The following is a 15,389-nucleotide window of genomic DNA, read 5'->3' as shown; positions in this document are numbered from 1 at the left end:
TCCATGGGCAGTGATGGGAACACAGACCCCATGAAGAGGAAGCTTTGGGCATCTCTATCCAGAGAGTCCGTGCTCTGCCCACAAGGACCTCTGAGCTCCGCAGCCTCCCTGATAGAAGAAAGAAGGAACTTTGCAACCCTCAAACTGACCCTCAGCAACTTCCCAAGCCAGTGACATGGAGTTCATTGGGGAAAAAACATTCTTGAAGGTTAAAGAAAGTGAGAGAAAGGAACTGAGTCCCTGGTGTGCACTTAAAGGATTTAGGGCTCTTACTGTTTTACTTAATTTCACAATATAGTGTTGGTTTCCATGTCTTTCTGCTCTTGTAAAGTATGAACATCTTGAGGGCGGGGCGGTTTGTCTGTGACTGTGTGCCTCCTCCTCTCCTGGCCTACAAGCTGTCCAAGAAAGCCAATTACTACCCCATTTCACAGATGAGGAGGCCACTGCTGAGAGAAGTGCCACCTGTCCAAGACGTAACACAAGTGCCAAAGTCAAGACTGGGTGCCAGACTGCTTAGCTCCAAACCAGTTCTTCCCAGTTTGACACAACAGGTGACAGGACACACTGGGGAACAGGAGAAGCTCCCTGCAGTGAGGAACTCTCAGCCTGAGGACCCAGACAGGGGAGGAAGACAGAGGATGGGCCCACGCCGAACCCTCCCTGAAAGCTCCGAGGGCTGCACCCCCCAGGACACCTACCCAGCACAGGTCCCGCCAGCCTCCCCAAAGCACATTCAGACTTCACTGTGGCTTCCGTCTCACCCTCTCCTGCTCAGTTCTCTGCATTGGGGAGAGAGCCGAGTCCCCAATTCTGGGTGACCAATAACAATAAAAAACATTAATAGCCACAATTAAAAATATAATCAGTATGTATCTAATATATTATTATATATAAAGGATGGGGTAAAAGTAGGTTTATAGGTATTCATATAAAAATAATACAATAATTTAAAAGTAATAATACAAGAATAAACTTTCACATACAACTGTAAACCTACTTTGCCCCACCCTGTAATCTATTAAATATATATTTCTTTTATATCTATTGTATATTATCATATATTCTCTAACATATCACATATTCTGTTATGTTATATATTCTATCATTAGAAAAGAATTTAAAATACAGAGAAGGAAAATTAAAAAAAATCAACACCAATTTAGTAATCTTACGATTAACATTTGAATGTATGCTTTTATACTTTTTAAATAAAGAAGATATCACTTCTTTAGCTATTAGAGAAATGCAAATCAAAACGGCAATGAGATACCACCTCACACCTGTTCGATTAGCTGTTATTAGCAAGTCAGGTAATAGCAAATGTTGGAGAGGCTGTGGAGAAAAAGGAACCCTCATACACTGTTGGTGGGAATGTAAAGTAGTACAACCATTATGGAAGAAAGTATGGTGGTTCCTCAAAAAACTGAAAATAGAACTACCTTATGACTCAGCAATCCCTCTACTGGGTATATATCCCCCAAACTCAGAAACATTGATACGTAAAGACACATGCAGCCCCATGTTTATTGCAGCATTGTTCACAGTGGCCAGGACATGGAAACAACCAAAAAGCCCATCAATAGATGACTGGATAAAGAAGATGTGGCACATATACACTATGGAATACTACTCAGCCATAAGAAATGATGACATCGGAACATTTACAGCAAAATGGTGGGATCTTGATAACATGATACGAAGCGAAATAAGTAAATCAGAAAAAAACAGGAACTGTATTATTCCATACGTAGGTGGGACATAATAGTGAAACTAAGAGACATTGATAAGAGTGTGGTGGTTATGGGGGGGAGGGGGGAATGGGAGAGGGATAGGGGGTGGGGAGGGGCACAAAGAAAACAAGATAGAAGGTGACAGAGGACAATCTGACTTTGGGTGGTGGGTATGCAACATAATTGAACGACAAGATAACCTGGACTTGTTATCTTTGAATATATGTATCCTGATTTATTGATGTCACCCCATTAAAAAAATAAAATTATTTAAAAAAATAAATAAATAAAGAAGATATCATACTGTAAACAAAGTTTTGTAATTATTTCTTTCACTTAACTGTATTTCATGAGCATTTTTCAATGTCAATAAATACACTTTTACAAAATCATTTTTAATGACTGCAGAATATTATATCTTATGGATATACCATAATTTGTTTAGCTATTTCCCTGTGGTTGGGTGTTTAGTTTAATTTTAGTTTCTTCACTATCACAAATCATCTGTTATTAGAAATCCTTGTGCATGGCTCACAAGTCATCTTTGTCCACTCCCTCGGTTGTGTCTTTGAGATACATGCCCAGGAGATTGGGGTGGATTTGAAATTACAGTCTATTTAAAAGTGTGCATACTTCCACTCATTCGAAAAGGTGACCTTGTTGTGATGTGAAACTCTTTACTTCCTGGATGTAACATTCACTTTATGGTGTGCATAAGTAGATGTAGTGTTCTTCAAACAACTGCTACCGACCTAGGAAACTTGAAGCTCAGGGCTCTCTCCCAACAGAACTAGAATCTAATTTCTCAGATAACCATATTTCTATATATGTTTTTAAGCAAGTCACTCAGAATGTAAAATTAAATGTGATAATAATCTTTTTTAAGGATCCCCAGAAGTTTCCTGATATCCCAGAAAAGTTCGTGAGTGCTCTAGAAAATTTCCCCATAGAAACACCCCAAGGAGTTCAGATGTTCCAGGTTGGTGGGTAGCGTTTTTGTTTTTTAATCTGTTTATTCATTCAGATGTATACATTATGCATGTACTTCCTTTTTTTCAATAGCTATATTTTGTATTACTTGTAAAGATAAAGTCTACTAACCGAAGTTGATGTTACCCAATGTCATCCACACGACATTTTTGGTTTAGCTTTTATGCTTTCACTTAAGACTAAACAAAGAATTCAATTGTGAATATCCTTTCTTCGCTAATTTCAGTTTTGTAGCTTAAAATTTCCTCCTTTTCCCAGCCAGTGTTGGTCCATTTTTTGAAACCTGACTCAACATTTACTACTTCTAAAAAGTCTTCCCTGTTTTATTACAGCCACCCTGAGTCTCCCAGGAAACTGTATTTTCCTTGCACCATATAAGTTATGTGCATTATTCTCTAGTACTCTATGAAACCGATCATATTATTTTAATGTATGTGTTCTTATTTCACAACAAAGTTGTAGAATTCTCGAGACAGGAACAATGTCTCCTTTTGGGAAGGAGAAGTGGGGGCCTGGAGAGATGAGGGGAAGAGGCTGTAACCAAGAATATATTCTTTACTGTAATTCTCAATGGGTATTTGTTAACTCTCACTCATGGATATGGATACACAATTGCCTCTAGCTTCTCATGACTTACATTTAAACCCAATATATCCGACCCAATTTTCAGTGCAAAAGCCTATCCGGCAGTGAAATAACATGCTCTGTTCATTAACAGTGTGTGGATCCCCACCAACCCCCACAAGATCCAATCGGCCACCCAATCATGCACCAGTCAGCCATTAAACACGCCACCGGGGAAGCTGTGTATGTTGATGACATGCCCCCCATCGCCCAAGAACTCTTCCTGGCTGTAGTTACCAGCACCAGAGCTCACGCAAAGATCACGTAAGGAAATCAAAGATGTTCCTATAAGTTACTGAAATGCGTTAACAATGTTATAAACAAATTGAGAACTTACTGAATATTTATGTCAATTTAAGAGTGTTTATTTCTTTTTCTGGATGGGACTCAGTCTTTTGAAAGTAGTTAAGATAAAAACAAAACAAGAAAACTTGTGACCAAGAGTCAGAACACCAACGTAGAATACTGCCCCATGATTTATATGAGGTCCATTGTAGTTTTACCATGTTTGAGAAATCATTTGTGCGTTACCCTGAACTTACCTTTGCAACTTTAATGTGTACTTTAAAATATCCTCTCCTAGATCCATTGATGTTTCAGAAGCCCTGGCACTTCCAGGTGTTGTTGATGTGATCACCGCAGACGATGTTCCGGGAGATAATAATTATCACGGAGAGGTTCTCTATGCACAGAATGAGGTGTGTGATTTGTATGCGGCTTGTGATTCAAATACTTTGCTGAAAATGGCATGTCATACATTCAGAGAACCAATGACTCCACCTCAGTGATGCTCAAATTTATTTGGAATTGTAGACCCTTGTGAGCTTCTAACAAAAACCATAATCCCTCTCAAGGGAGGTTTCTTTAAAAAGTCATAGGAGTCAGAGAAGCAATATAGGACAACATCGAAGCAATAAAAGAACCTTCAGAACTTCAAGAATTTCAGGAGGACTGGAGTACCATGGGTGATCTGGGAATGGGGAGGAATGCAGCAGAAGACAATCAAAGGCCAGATATTACTAAGTTCTGCATCCAATTTTTGTACCCCCTAAATCCCACTCAAGCCTCTGTTTTAAATTTATTCTCATAAGTAAAAAAATAATGTTTCTTTTGGTCACAGGAACCCAATGGGTAAACGTAAAAACTTGTAAACAATAGGTCCTTTTTAGTGATTCTATGTTCAGCTAATTAACATACTACATGTGGCTTTTCTGCAGGTCATTTGCGTGGGTCAGATCATCTGTACTGTCGCTGCTGATACCTATGCGCATGCGAAAAATGCCGCTGAAAAAGTGAAGATTGCTTATGAAGACATAGAACCTAAGATTATCACAATAGAGGTATTCAGGCCACTTTGTATTTTCAAGAATGACTAGACCTGACTAGGTGGTGGGGCAGTGGATAGAGCCTCAGACTGGGACACAGAAGACTCAAGTTTAAAACCCCAAGGTTGCCAGCTTGAGCATGGGTTCATTTTTCTTGAGTGTGGGCTCACCAGCTTTGGTGCAGCGTTGCTGGCTTGAGTGTGGGATCATAGACATGAACTCATGGTCTCTAACTTGAGCCCAAAAGTTGCTGGCTCAAAGCCCAAGGTCACTGGCTTAAGCCTAAGGTTGCTGGTTTGAGCAAGGGGTCACTCACTCTGCTGTAGCCCCCCAGTCAAGGTACATATGAGAAAGCAATCAATGAACTAAGGTGATGCAACAAAAAATTGATCACCTCTCTTCCTTCCTGTCTGTCCCTACCTGTCCCTCTCTCTGTCTGTCTCTGTCACACACACACACACACACACACACACATGATTAGGAGGGTGATGTACTTTCGGCATATTTCAATCCAGAGAGTCACAAAATAGTATAAGTTGGGCTCTGTCTATACTTTGTTTAGTGTCACCTGCAGTTTTAGGGAGAAAGCTTCAGCACTCTGCACCCTGAGACATAATACTAAGAATTTTCTTGCCTGGTGTTTCTTTCCTTCCTGTGTCCACTTCTCCTCTCATGGCCTCTGGCCAAAGCCTAATGTACAGATAAGCAACTCCAGAGGAAGGTCCTTATGGCCTCACATACAAAAGCAGTCAGTGGGAAAATTCAGAGCGCTGTGAAACTTAGAACATTGACCCTATTACAGCTTGGGTCTTCTCTGTCTCTTGCCTACTTCCTGCTTAAGCACAAGCTCTGGAGATAGAATACTCAGATTCACTTAATAGGCTATCAAGTCAAAGCTTTGACAAATTACTTTAAATCATCATATCTCAACTTTCTCATCTGTAAAATGGGAGCTATGAAAGTATCAATATCAAAATGTCATCACAATGAGAGAATACAAATAAAATGCTTAAAACATCACCTGGGATGTGCGATGCTTTGAAAAAAGGTTAGCTTTTATTTTGTTTCGCTTATTATTAATAAGGTCAAAAACATGTTCATGGTGTTTATATCTCTGGTGCTTAGCCAAACACTAAATGCACAGTAAGTATGCAGTAAATGGCTGCGGTGGAGGGATAGATGCATGCATAAGCAATATGAAACCCGGCCAAGTGGATACAGTCTCCATCATCCTCTTTGATTCTTCCTTGTTCTTCCCAACAGTTGCTAAGTTCAAGTCTTTTTCAGCTATCTTTTAAATGCCTCTTAAGTTGGCCCTTTCTTTTTATTCTCACTTTTACCCCTTCCCACCCTCCATCCCAGTCCTCACCACCTTTTTGTCAGATTTACTACAATAATCACTTAAAGAAGCTCTTGGACTTTATCTCAAAATATTTACCTACCACATTAACTTTCTAACCCACAAAGTTTATCACATGACTTAAAAAGACAGACAGACACACACACACACACACTCAGTATCCCTTAGATAAGGTTCTTGTATATGGAACTCAAGGTCTTTTATATCTAACCTCACTTCACCTTTGAAGCTCATCCAACTGCTTCTTAATAGAAAACCTCTCCCCAGCCAGCCTGGTCTTTTTCTCATCTTGGCCCCTCAGCTGAGCTTTAACCTCAAACCACTTATGAGGTGCCCTTGACTCTCGACTCTCGTAGTCTCTTCTTGAACTGTCCTAATCCTGTGCAGTTCAGCACCTAATTCAGGTCACCTACACAGGCCATTCCAGAGCATTCCCTGCCTCACCAGGCTCTTCCTTTTTGGCCTCTCTTTGATCTGTTATCTGCCCCTTCTCCACAAAGTTGGCACTTTAATACCAAACAGCCTAAGGTCATCACTCAGCAAACCAGAGGATAGGATTGTGTTTTGTAAATCCTTGTTCCTGGCCCTGCTTCCCCGCCAGCTCTTCCTCCAAGCCCTGCACAAGACTAAGTAGTCACCAATGCCTGTAAAGCATTGTAACCCAATTTCTGTGACTCCAGATTGCTCAGATTGTCTTGGTGTGTGAAGATCTGATAGAGCAGGAGCATGGCATTTTGATGGGTTTGAGTGGCTTGTTAGAATGTACAAAAAAAAGGGTATTTTGTTTTGGTTTATTTCTTCCCTACAGCAAGCCCTAGAATACAATTCATTTCTTTCTGCTGAGAAAAAAATTGAGCAAGGCAACGTAGAACAAGCCTTCAAATATGTTGATCAAATCATCGAAGGTAAGTGATGTTGAGCCAAAAAGTAACACTGAAACTCTAAGGCAGAACTTCTCAACCCTAGTATGATTTTTAAATCACAATTTAAAGTGCACAAATAATAAGTTTATTTACTTAATTAAATAAACTATTAATAAAGGGGGTACCATTTGATGAAATTTTACATATGTAAAAATCTATGTAAATACTGCCCATAAAAAGATATAGAACATTTTCAGCACCCTAGAAAGCTTCCTTGTGCCCCTTCTCACTCAGTAACCTTCCAAAAGGTCTTATTCTAACTATCATCACTGTAGATCAGTTTTAACTGTTTTGAACTTCCAATAAATGGAAACTAGTTTGTCTGTTTGTTTTGGGCAGCTTGCTTAACTTTTCCATGTCTCATTTTTCTAATATATGTTTCATAGGATTGGTATGAGGATTAAATGAATTAATTAACAGTAAAATGCTATACCTCAGAACAATATCTAGAATACTATAAAAACTATGAAATTGTTAAATAAGTTGGGGTTTAGATTAAAGTCAGTATCTGCCTACTAAAAACAAAGAGGTTTTTTGAAGCATTTTTTTGCATGACTCACATATATTGTCCCAAGAAATAATTTCAAGAATTCTTTGAATCCTGGAAAAACAATTCACTTATTTTAACTACATAAGAAATTTATGGTTAGATTTAAAATAAAAATACTGTCTTCCAATATTTAAAAATAAGTTCAAATACTTCTCTTGGTACAGCCAGCAAAATGATTAGGTTGTTTTAAACGAGTCAAAAACCTCAGATGAACCAGTAAGAACAGGCTGTCAAATGGGTAGGGAACAGTTCTGCCATTTTAAACCTTTATGTTCTTTAGCAAGCTACTTATCCTCAGTGTGACCCAATGATCCTAATGTGTCCTAATGGAGGTAACTATTATTATTACCCACATTTTACAGATGAAACTAGCCTTTAATAACTTGGAAAACTCCCTGAGCAAGAAGATGACAGAGCCTGAATATGTAGCCAGGTTGTCTGTTTGTCCGGGTCCAGCACATCATGATCTCACCACCAACTAGACAGAGGAAGAAACTGACACCAACAGAAGGGGATGAATTACCCATGATCACACAGCTGATTGGCATAGTGAGGATTAATTAGGAAAAGAGGTTTAGCCAAATGATATAAAGTCCAGTTCTCCATAAGCTGAAACAACTTGCTCTTTATAAACCAAACACCGTTGAGAGTCTCCAATGTGGGACTTCTAAGTAAACACTGTCCCTTGTTTATGCTTTTCAGGTGATGTCCACGTGGAAGGACAGGAACATTTTTACTTGGAAACACAAAGTATCCTGGCTATCCCAAAAGAAGAAGATAAAGAAATGGTGTTACACGTTGGAACACAGTATCCAGCCAATGTACAGGTAATAGGGTGTTTTGGAAAATGAGACTCCAGATGGCTCTGCGGGGTGAGGCCCTTAGAGCCAGGCATTGCGCTCCAGGGACCCTGTGATCTCTCACACTCCCACGTCTCACACTCCCTGAGCACTTGACTCTCGCTGACCTCCAGAACGAGAAAAGTGGGCGAATATTTTCCTAAAAGGGCAGACTTTTTAAAGAGATCTGAAATTTTGCTCCCTTCCAAATACAAGTCAAAGTTCATCTTACCCTATAACAATTGATGATGATGTAAAACTTAATCTCAGGGAGGTCAACACCTAGTGTGACATCTACATTTCCCCTTGTGGTTCATCTGCATTGTTTTTCTCTGTGAATTGGTAGTACATGTGTGTTTAAATTTTCTTCATGGTTCCTTTATGTTGCTCCTCTCTATGAATGTGTCCATGTATATGTATGTGGTGCACCTGTAAGGTCATTACATTTTAAGATATTTTATCCCAGCACAAGAGCATGTGAATGCCAGGCCTTTCTGGTAGTTGGCATATAAAGCATTGTGATACTCCCGAGTCTGTCGGCCAATACAGGCCAGCTATCCTGGCACTCTCTGGCTGGTCACAACACTAGCTGGCCCCCAGGAGCCTATTGTCACTGGCCCCTGGCCTGTCACTATACCAGCTGGACCACAGTTGCCTATGGCAATACTTCTGGCCCCTAGCTGCATATTGTGATATTTCCTGGCCTGTTGTGACATGGCCCACTTTATCTCTGCCTGTTGTGATGTTGTCCAGCCCCTAAGCAGCTACATGATCTACATCAAATCATTTTCTGTAAATTGAGGAAGGTGACAAAAATCACCTCTGATGTCCCTTTTAGTAGACAGTATGTGTCTCGAGGCTCTGACAGATAATGTGTACGTCCTAAGGTCACCATTAATATTGACCATCAACATGTCTTAGAGTACAACCAGTCAGTGCCATACCAGCAGGCATTTTCCAGGGGTGATCAGGACATTGGTACCCACAGCTCACAGCCCAGAACCTGGAGCAATATCAAAAGCAGGCTCAGCAAAGGATTTGAATAGACATTTTTCCCAAGATTTCCTGTGAATATCTAATAAGCACATGAAAAATCTTCGATATCATTACTAAGAAATTCAAATCAAAACCATAGCAATGCCATTTCACACCGCCTAGAACAGCTATAATGAAAAGGACAGACAATAACAAGTGTTGGTGAAGATGTAGGAATTTAGAAACTTTCTATGTTGCTTTTGGGCATACACAATATCACAGTTACTTCGGAAAATGTATTGCTGTTCCTCAGGATGTTAAAACAGAATGACCTTATAACCCAGCATTTCCACAACTAGGTATCTACCTAAAGGAAATGAAAACATATGCCCACAAAAAACCATACTAGTGAAATCCTATAACAGCATTATACACAGTAGCCAAAAGTAGAAACAAAACAAATGTCCATCAACTAATAAATGGATAAGAAATGTGATACTATCTATACAATGGGATACTATTCAGCCATACATGAAATGGAGTACTGCTACAGCATGGATGGAGCTCAGAAACAATGCTAAGTAAAAAAAGCCAGTCACAAAACACCACGTAATGCAATATTTTAAATAACATGTATATGAAATGTCCAGAACAGGCAAATATATAGAGAAACAAAGCAAGTTAGAAGTTGCTTAGTGCTGGGGCATTAGTGGAAATTCAGTTTGGGAGAGATTAGAAGTGACTGATTAATAAATTCAAGGTTTCTTTGAGAATGCTTAAACTATTCTAAAATTAGATTGTGACGATGGTTGCACAGTCTGTCCATACTGTATTTGTTGAATTACTGAATTTCCTTTACTAGGCAGAGGGAAGTATGTGGATGAGGAAGTAAACTATTCAATTGCACTTATGTGGCTTTGCGGACTTACCTCTTTCAGGAATTTGTGGCTGCAGCACTTAACGTCCCAAGCAATAGAATCGCCTGCCGCATGAAAAGAACCGGAGGAGCATTTGGGGGAAAAGCAACTAAGCCTTCTCTGCTAGGAGCTGTCAGTGCTGTGGCCGCCCACAAGTAAGAGCCGCAGTGACAGCTATCAATGTCAGAAGCGCTAGCAGGGCGGGGACCACTCACATCCTTCCAGCACTACAGCCCAGTGTTTATTCCACTGGTCATAGCCTTTCATTCCAAAGGGTGTGGTTAGCATGTGGGTGAAGGAACACGGGACCCGGAGCCAGAGGACCTGTGTTCAAGTTCCCACTCACTCACAAGGTTACCTCAGGCAAGTCGCCTCAGTTCTCTCACCTATCAAGTGAAGAAAGTAATATCTATCCATAAATTTCTTATGTAGTTAAAATAAGTGAATTGTTTTTCCAGGATTCAAAGAATTCTTGAAATTATTTCTTGGGACAATATATGTGAGTCATGCAAAAAATGCTTCAAAAACCCTCTTTATTTTTAGTAGGTAGATACTGACTTTAATCTAAACCCCAACTTATTTAACAATTTCATAGTTTTTACAGTATTCTAGATATTGTTCTGAGGTATAGCATTTTACTATTAATTAATTCATTTAATCCTCATACCAATCCTATGAAGCATATATCTATTTTACAAGAGAGTTGTGTAGAACAAATTTAATCATTATAAATGTTGACTGGTTGCACAGATATAACTGTGTATTATTTCTTCATGAACTGCATTGGCTTTCACTCTTTAAAATGTTTGTTTCAAATTGTTAAAATAGGCCCTGGCCGGTTGGCTCAGCGGTAGAGCATCGGCCTGGCGTGCAGGAGTCCCAGGTTCGATTCCCAACCAGGGCACACAGGAGAAGCGCCCATCTGCTTCTCCACCCCTCCCCCTCTCCTTCCTCTCTGTCTCTCTCTTCCCTTCCCGCAGCTGAGGCTCCATTGGAGCAAAGATGGCTCTGTGGCCTCTGCCTCAGGCGCTAGAATGGCTCTGGTTGCAACAGAGCGACGCCCCAGAGGGGCAAAGCATTGCCCCCTGGTGGGCATGCCGGGTGGATCCCAGTTGGGCGCATGTGGGAGTCTGTCTAACTACCTCCCCGTTTCCAGCTTCGAAAAAAAAAAATTGTTAAAATAAATCAAGGTGAGGTGGCTGAATGGAGGGAGAGTCAAAACCCCAGCCTTACATGGGACACATTCTGTCATGAAGCACAGCAGGGTCTGCTGCTGCCTGGGAACGTTCACTTAGCCTCCACGTCATCCGGATAGAATAACCAGACATAGTAATAGCCATGATTTTGTGAACCTTTTACATTCCAAAGTTCATTAAGTATGTTCAGGAAAAATTTAACGTATCCTAGGCTATAGCTATGAAAAGAAACCCATGAGCATCTGAGTTCACTGCGCTTTCCAACAATGACAAGGACTGAGCTGTAAGTGCAGGAGAGCAGGCCCTGGGAGCACTCCCGCAGAAGCCAGGGGAGTCCCTGATGGGCTTTATGAAAGGGGAGTGTGAACGAGAGGGGGTAGAGCTCAACAGAGCATTGGTTCTCAATCCTTTCAGCCTCACACTCCCCCTATGGCCAGTATTTTAATGCCCACTTTAATATCCAAAGTGACATCATAATTAAACAATGCTTTAATTTGATGTAAAAAAAATAAAAGTAAAGTAACTTGTAAGCAAAAAATGTATTATTTCAACATCAAAATTCTCAGACACAACTAAACTAGATGATAATAGTAATTGTTTGTTTTTACATTTTAATGTCACAACAAATGTTTAAGATATGTTACTTCCCCCACTGAAAACCACTAAGCTAGACTATTTCCAGTCCCCTTTCACCTTCTCCATATTTCTACAACTTTATGAAACATCAATGTATTAACAGAGTCACTTCCTGTAGGACTGGCCGGCCAATCCGGTTTGTTCTAGAGCGTGGTGATGACATGCTGATAACTGCTGGCCGCCACCCACTCCTCGGAAAATACAAAGTGAGTGAGAACAAAAATGCCAGGAAATTGCCTACAACCTTGTCCAGTGATAACCATCCAATAGTAAAGACAATTACTAACTACCATACTAATTGAAGAGGATATTTGGATGCTACTAAAGCTAATTAGAACTTTCTGTTGGGGTCATATGGTCAGCCTGGGTACCATCCTCAGTGTTCCTCTGTTCAGTGTCACATCCAGTCATGTTCATTAGCTATGCACGGACTGACAGTTCTGATCAGATGTATTTGTATACAGCATGGTCTGGTGTAAAGACTACTAAGAAAATGGTTTTATTATATCACTTTGCAGATTGGATTCATGAACAATGGAGTAATCAAGGCTGCTGATCTTGAACTTTATATCAATGGAGGGTGCACTCCTGATGAGTCTGAGACGGTAAATAAGAAATATGTCCTTCCTGTAGGTTACCAGTTGAGTTGTGTGTGCCATACTTGATTTGCATGAATATTTATCTTATAAATTGAATACATTCTGTGAAGGGCTTGCATTAGAGATAAAATTTAGATAAGTGGTTTTGAATATTTGATAGATGTGAAATTTTGTTTTGTTTTGTTTTAATTTAGGTGATAGACTTTATCGTGCTGAGATCTGAAAATGCATATTATATTCCTAATTACCGGTGCCGAGGTAGGGCTTGCAGAACAAATTTGCCATCCAACACTGCCTTCCGAGGATTTGGCTTTCCCCAAGTTTCAGTGGTAGTTGAAACTTACATCACTGCTGTGGCGTCTCAATGCAACTTACTCCCTGAAGAGGTAGGTAATCGGGTGAAATCCCCTAACTAAACTCTGACATCATTGGTTCCAATATATCTTGAGCACCTACATATAAAATTGTGTCAGATTGTAAGATTCAAAGAAATAAAGTATATTATTTATGTATCAGTAAACTTTTGCTATCTAACAAGTTAACAAAAACTTAGTGGATTAAAATAACAAATAGTATTTATTTCTGATTCTCTGGGTCAGCAAATGGGTAGCTCTTCTGATCTGAGTCAGCTAAATTAGAGTTTTATGGTTTAAGACAGTTTCACTTCCATGTCTAATGGTCATTCACTGATTAGTGTAAGCAATATCTCAGCTAGGAAGGCTAATATCTACTCCCCCGGGTCTCTCATCCTCCAGTAGGCCAGCCCAGATTAGTTCTCATGGTGATTCATAGATTTTCCAGGAGTGGAAAGAACATGGCAAGTCCTAGTGCATGAGCACTTTTCAAGTCTACGCCTGCATTGCATGTGTTGTCCTATTGCCAAAGCAAGTCACAGCACCAATTCCAAAGTTAGTGTGCAACCACCCAAGGGCATGTATTGGAAGATTGGTGTTATTACAGCCATTTGTGCAAATATTCTACCACAGTTCAGATTTTGAGGAGCCAATGTGAAAACAGTTAAGAATAAAAAACATTGTGTAGAAGTTTGAGCCAGGCTTGACCAGGCGATGACACAGTGGATAGAGTGTTGGTCTAGGATGCTGAAGACCCAGGTTTGAAACCCCAAAGTCACCAGCTTGAGCACAGAATCACCTGGCTTGAGCATGGTCTGACCAGCTTGAGCCCTGGGTTGTCGACTTGATCATGGGATCATAGACATGACCCCTGGCTTAAGCCCAAAAGTTGCTGGCTTGAAGCCCAAGGTCACTAGTTTGAGCCCAAGGTCTCTGGCTTGAGCTTAAGGTTACTGGCTTGTGCAACGGGTCACTGGTTCAGTTGGAGCCCACAAGTCAAGCCATAGATGAGAAAGCAATTAATGAATAACTGAAGTGCTGCGACAATGAGTTGATGCTTCGCATCTCTCTCTCTCTGTCTGCCCCTGTCTCTTCCTCTTTCTGTCTGTGACTCTTGCTCACTCACTAAAAAAAAGCACCAAACAAAAAAAAACGTTTGATTCAAAAAAATTGTCTCAACACTAACAAAATTTTTCACAACACTCATAAAATACCTACTATTTCTCAGGGTAATTATAAGGTTGATTGAGATAATATACTTAGTATACAACCTGGAGCATATATAGTGTTCAGTACTAGTTTTGTTATTGTTATCATTAAGTTTACATAGTTACATCTGCACTTGCATATTTACAACCATTTAAATAATTGTTTCCTTTTTAAGAAAGACTTTCTTTATATCAAGTACATAACAAAAACACATGCTTCACATATGGAATACCCTATATCCTTGAAATGCTTTTTTTTCTTACAGGTTAAAGAAATAAACATGTATAAGAGAATTAGCAAAACAGCCTACAAGGAAATATTTAATCCAGAGCCCTTGCGAAGATGCTGGAAAGAGTGTCTGGAGAAATCTTCCTTCTATGCTAGGAAAAGGGATGCTGAGGAATTTAACAAAAATAATTACTGGAAGAAGAGGGGACTTGCCGTGGTCCCCATGAAATTTACTGTTGGAATGCCCAAGACCTACTACAATCAGGTGAGGTTATGAGAGATGAGTTCCCAAAAAAAGCTCTTCTTCCCTTCATGGTTAGCTGTTAGAAAAAGGCTGTTATGAGCCACTAGCAGACATGACCACCAGACATGGAAATGAGGTGTCTTCCTCTCTGGAGAAAGAAAAAACTAGGAGAGTTTCTTATGAGAGAAAACAAAATGGGTTCAGACAAACATCAGAGACCATTAGTATCAGGGAAGACCTGGTGTGACACAGTGCTAGGGACCTCAGAGAGCAATCATCTGATATAGTCCAGCTCAGGGGGGTCTGGCCTTGGGGAGGGCTCCAAACATGAGCATTGAGGTATGGGGTCCATGAAAGGATTTTTGGGAAAAGAGGATCACTTTCTCTCATTCATAATTCCTTAGTGACAACAGTAAGGTCATTTGAAGACAGAGCTTTTCAAAACACATGAGAATAGACAGAGCTTCTCTATTTACACAGAAACCTGGAATTATAATTCTGAGGCTTCATGACTACTGTGCCTTCTTTTTAGTTTTTTTTTTTTTTTTTTTTTTTAATTTTTTTTTTTTTATCTTTTAATTATAGTTGATAACTTTATTTATTTATTTATTCATTTTAGAGAGGAGAGGGAGAGACAGAGAGAGAGAGAGGAGAGACAGAGAGAGAGAGAAGGGGGGAGGAGCTGGAA

At 39.9% G+C, this 15,389-nt stretch overlaps 1 protein-coding gene across 2 annotated transcripts in view; it reads left to right on the top strand.

Annotated features, from left to right (window-relative positions):
- Positions 1–15,389, top strand: part of LOC136338196 (aldehyde oxidase 4-like) — a 75,333-nt gene that overhangs the window by 41,947 nt on the left and 17,997 nt on the right. For both annotated transcript variants that reach the window (XM_066280314.1, XM_066280315.1), the window contains 11 exons: positions 2,620–2,712; positions 3,442–3,611; positions 3,931–4,045; positions 4,565–4,687; positions 6,841–6,937; positions 8,208–8,332; positions 10,258–10,391; positions 12,187–12,274; positions 12,587–12,673; positions 12,862–13,053; positions 14,495–14,722. In XM_066280314.1, coding sequence (XP_066136411.1) covers positions 2,620–2,712; positions 3,442–3,611; positions 3,931–4,045; positions 4,565–4,687; positions 6,841–6,937; positions 8,208–8,332; positions 10,258–10,391; positions 12,187–12,274; positions 12,587–12,673; positions 12,862–13,053; positions 14,495–14,722 — 1,452 coding nt within the window. The remainder of the gene's footprint in view (positions 1–2,619; positions 2,713–3,441; positions 3,612–3,930; positions 4,046–4,564; positions 4,688–6,840; positions 6,938–8,207; positions 8,333–10,257; positions 10,392–12,186; positions 12,275–12,586; positions 12,674–12,861; positions 13,054–14,494; positions 14,723–15,389) is intronic.

This window comes from Saccopteryx bilineata, chromosome 5, assembly GCF_036850765.1.
Source record: "Saccopteryx bilineata isolate mSacBil1 chromosome 5, mSacBil1_pri_phased_curated, whole genome shotgun sequence".
Taxonomy (NCBI): domain Eukaryota; kingdom Metazoa; phylum Chordata; class Mammalia; order Chiroptera; family Emballonuridae; genus Saccopteryx; species Saccopteryx bilineata.
The sequence above is the reverse complement of the archived record's forward strand: the minus strand, read 5'-3'. Positions and strand labels throughout refer to the sequence as shown.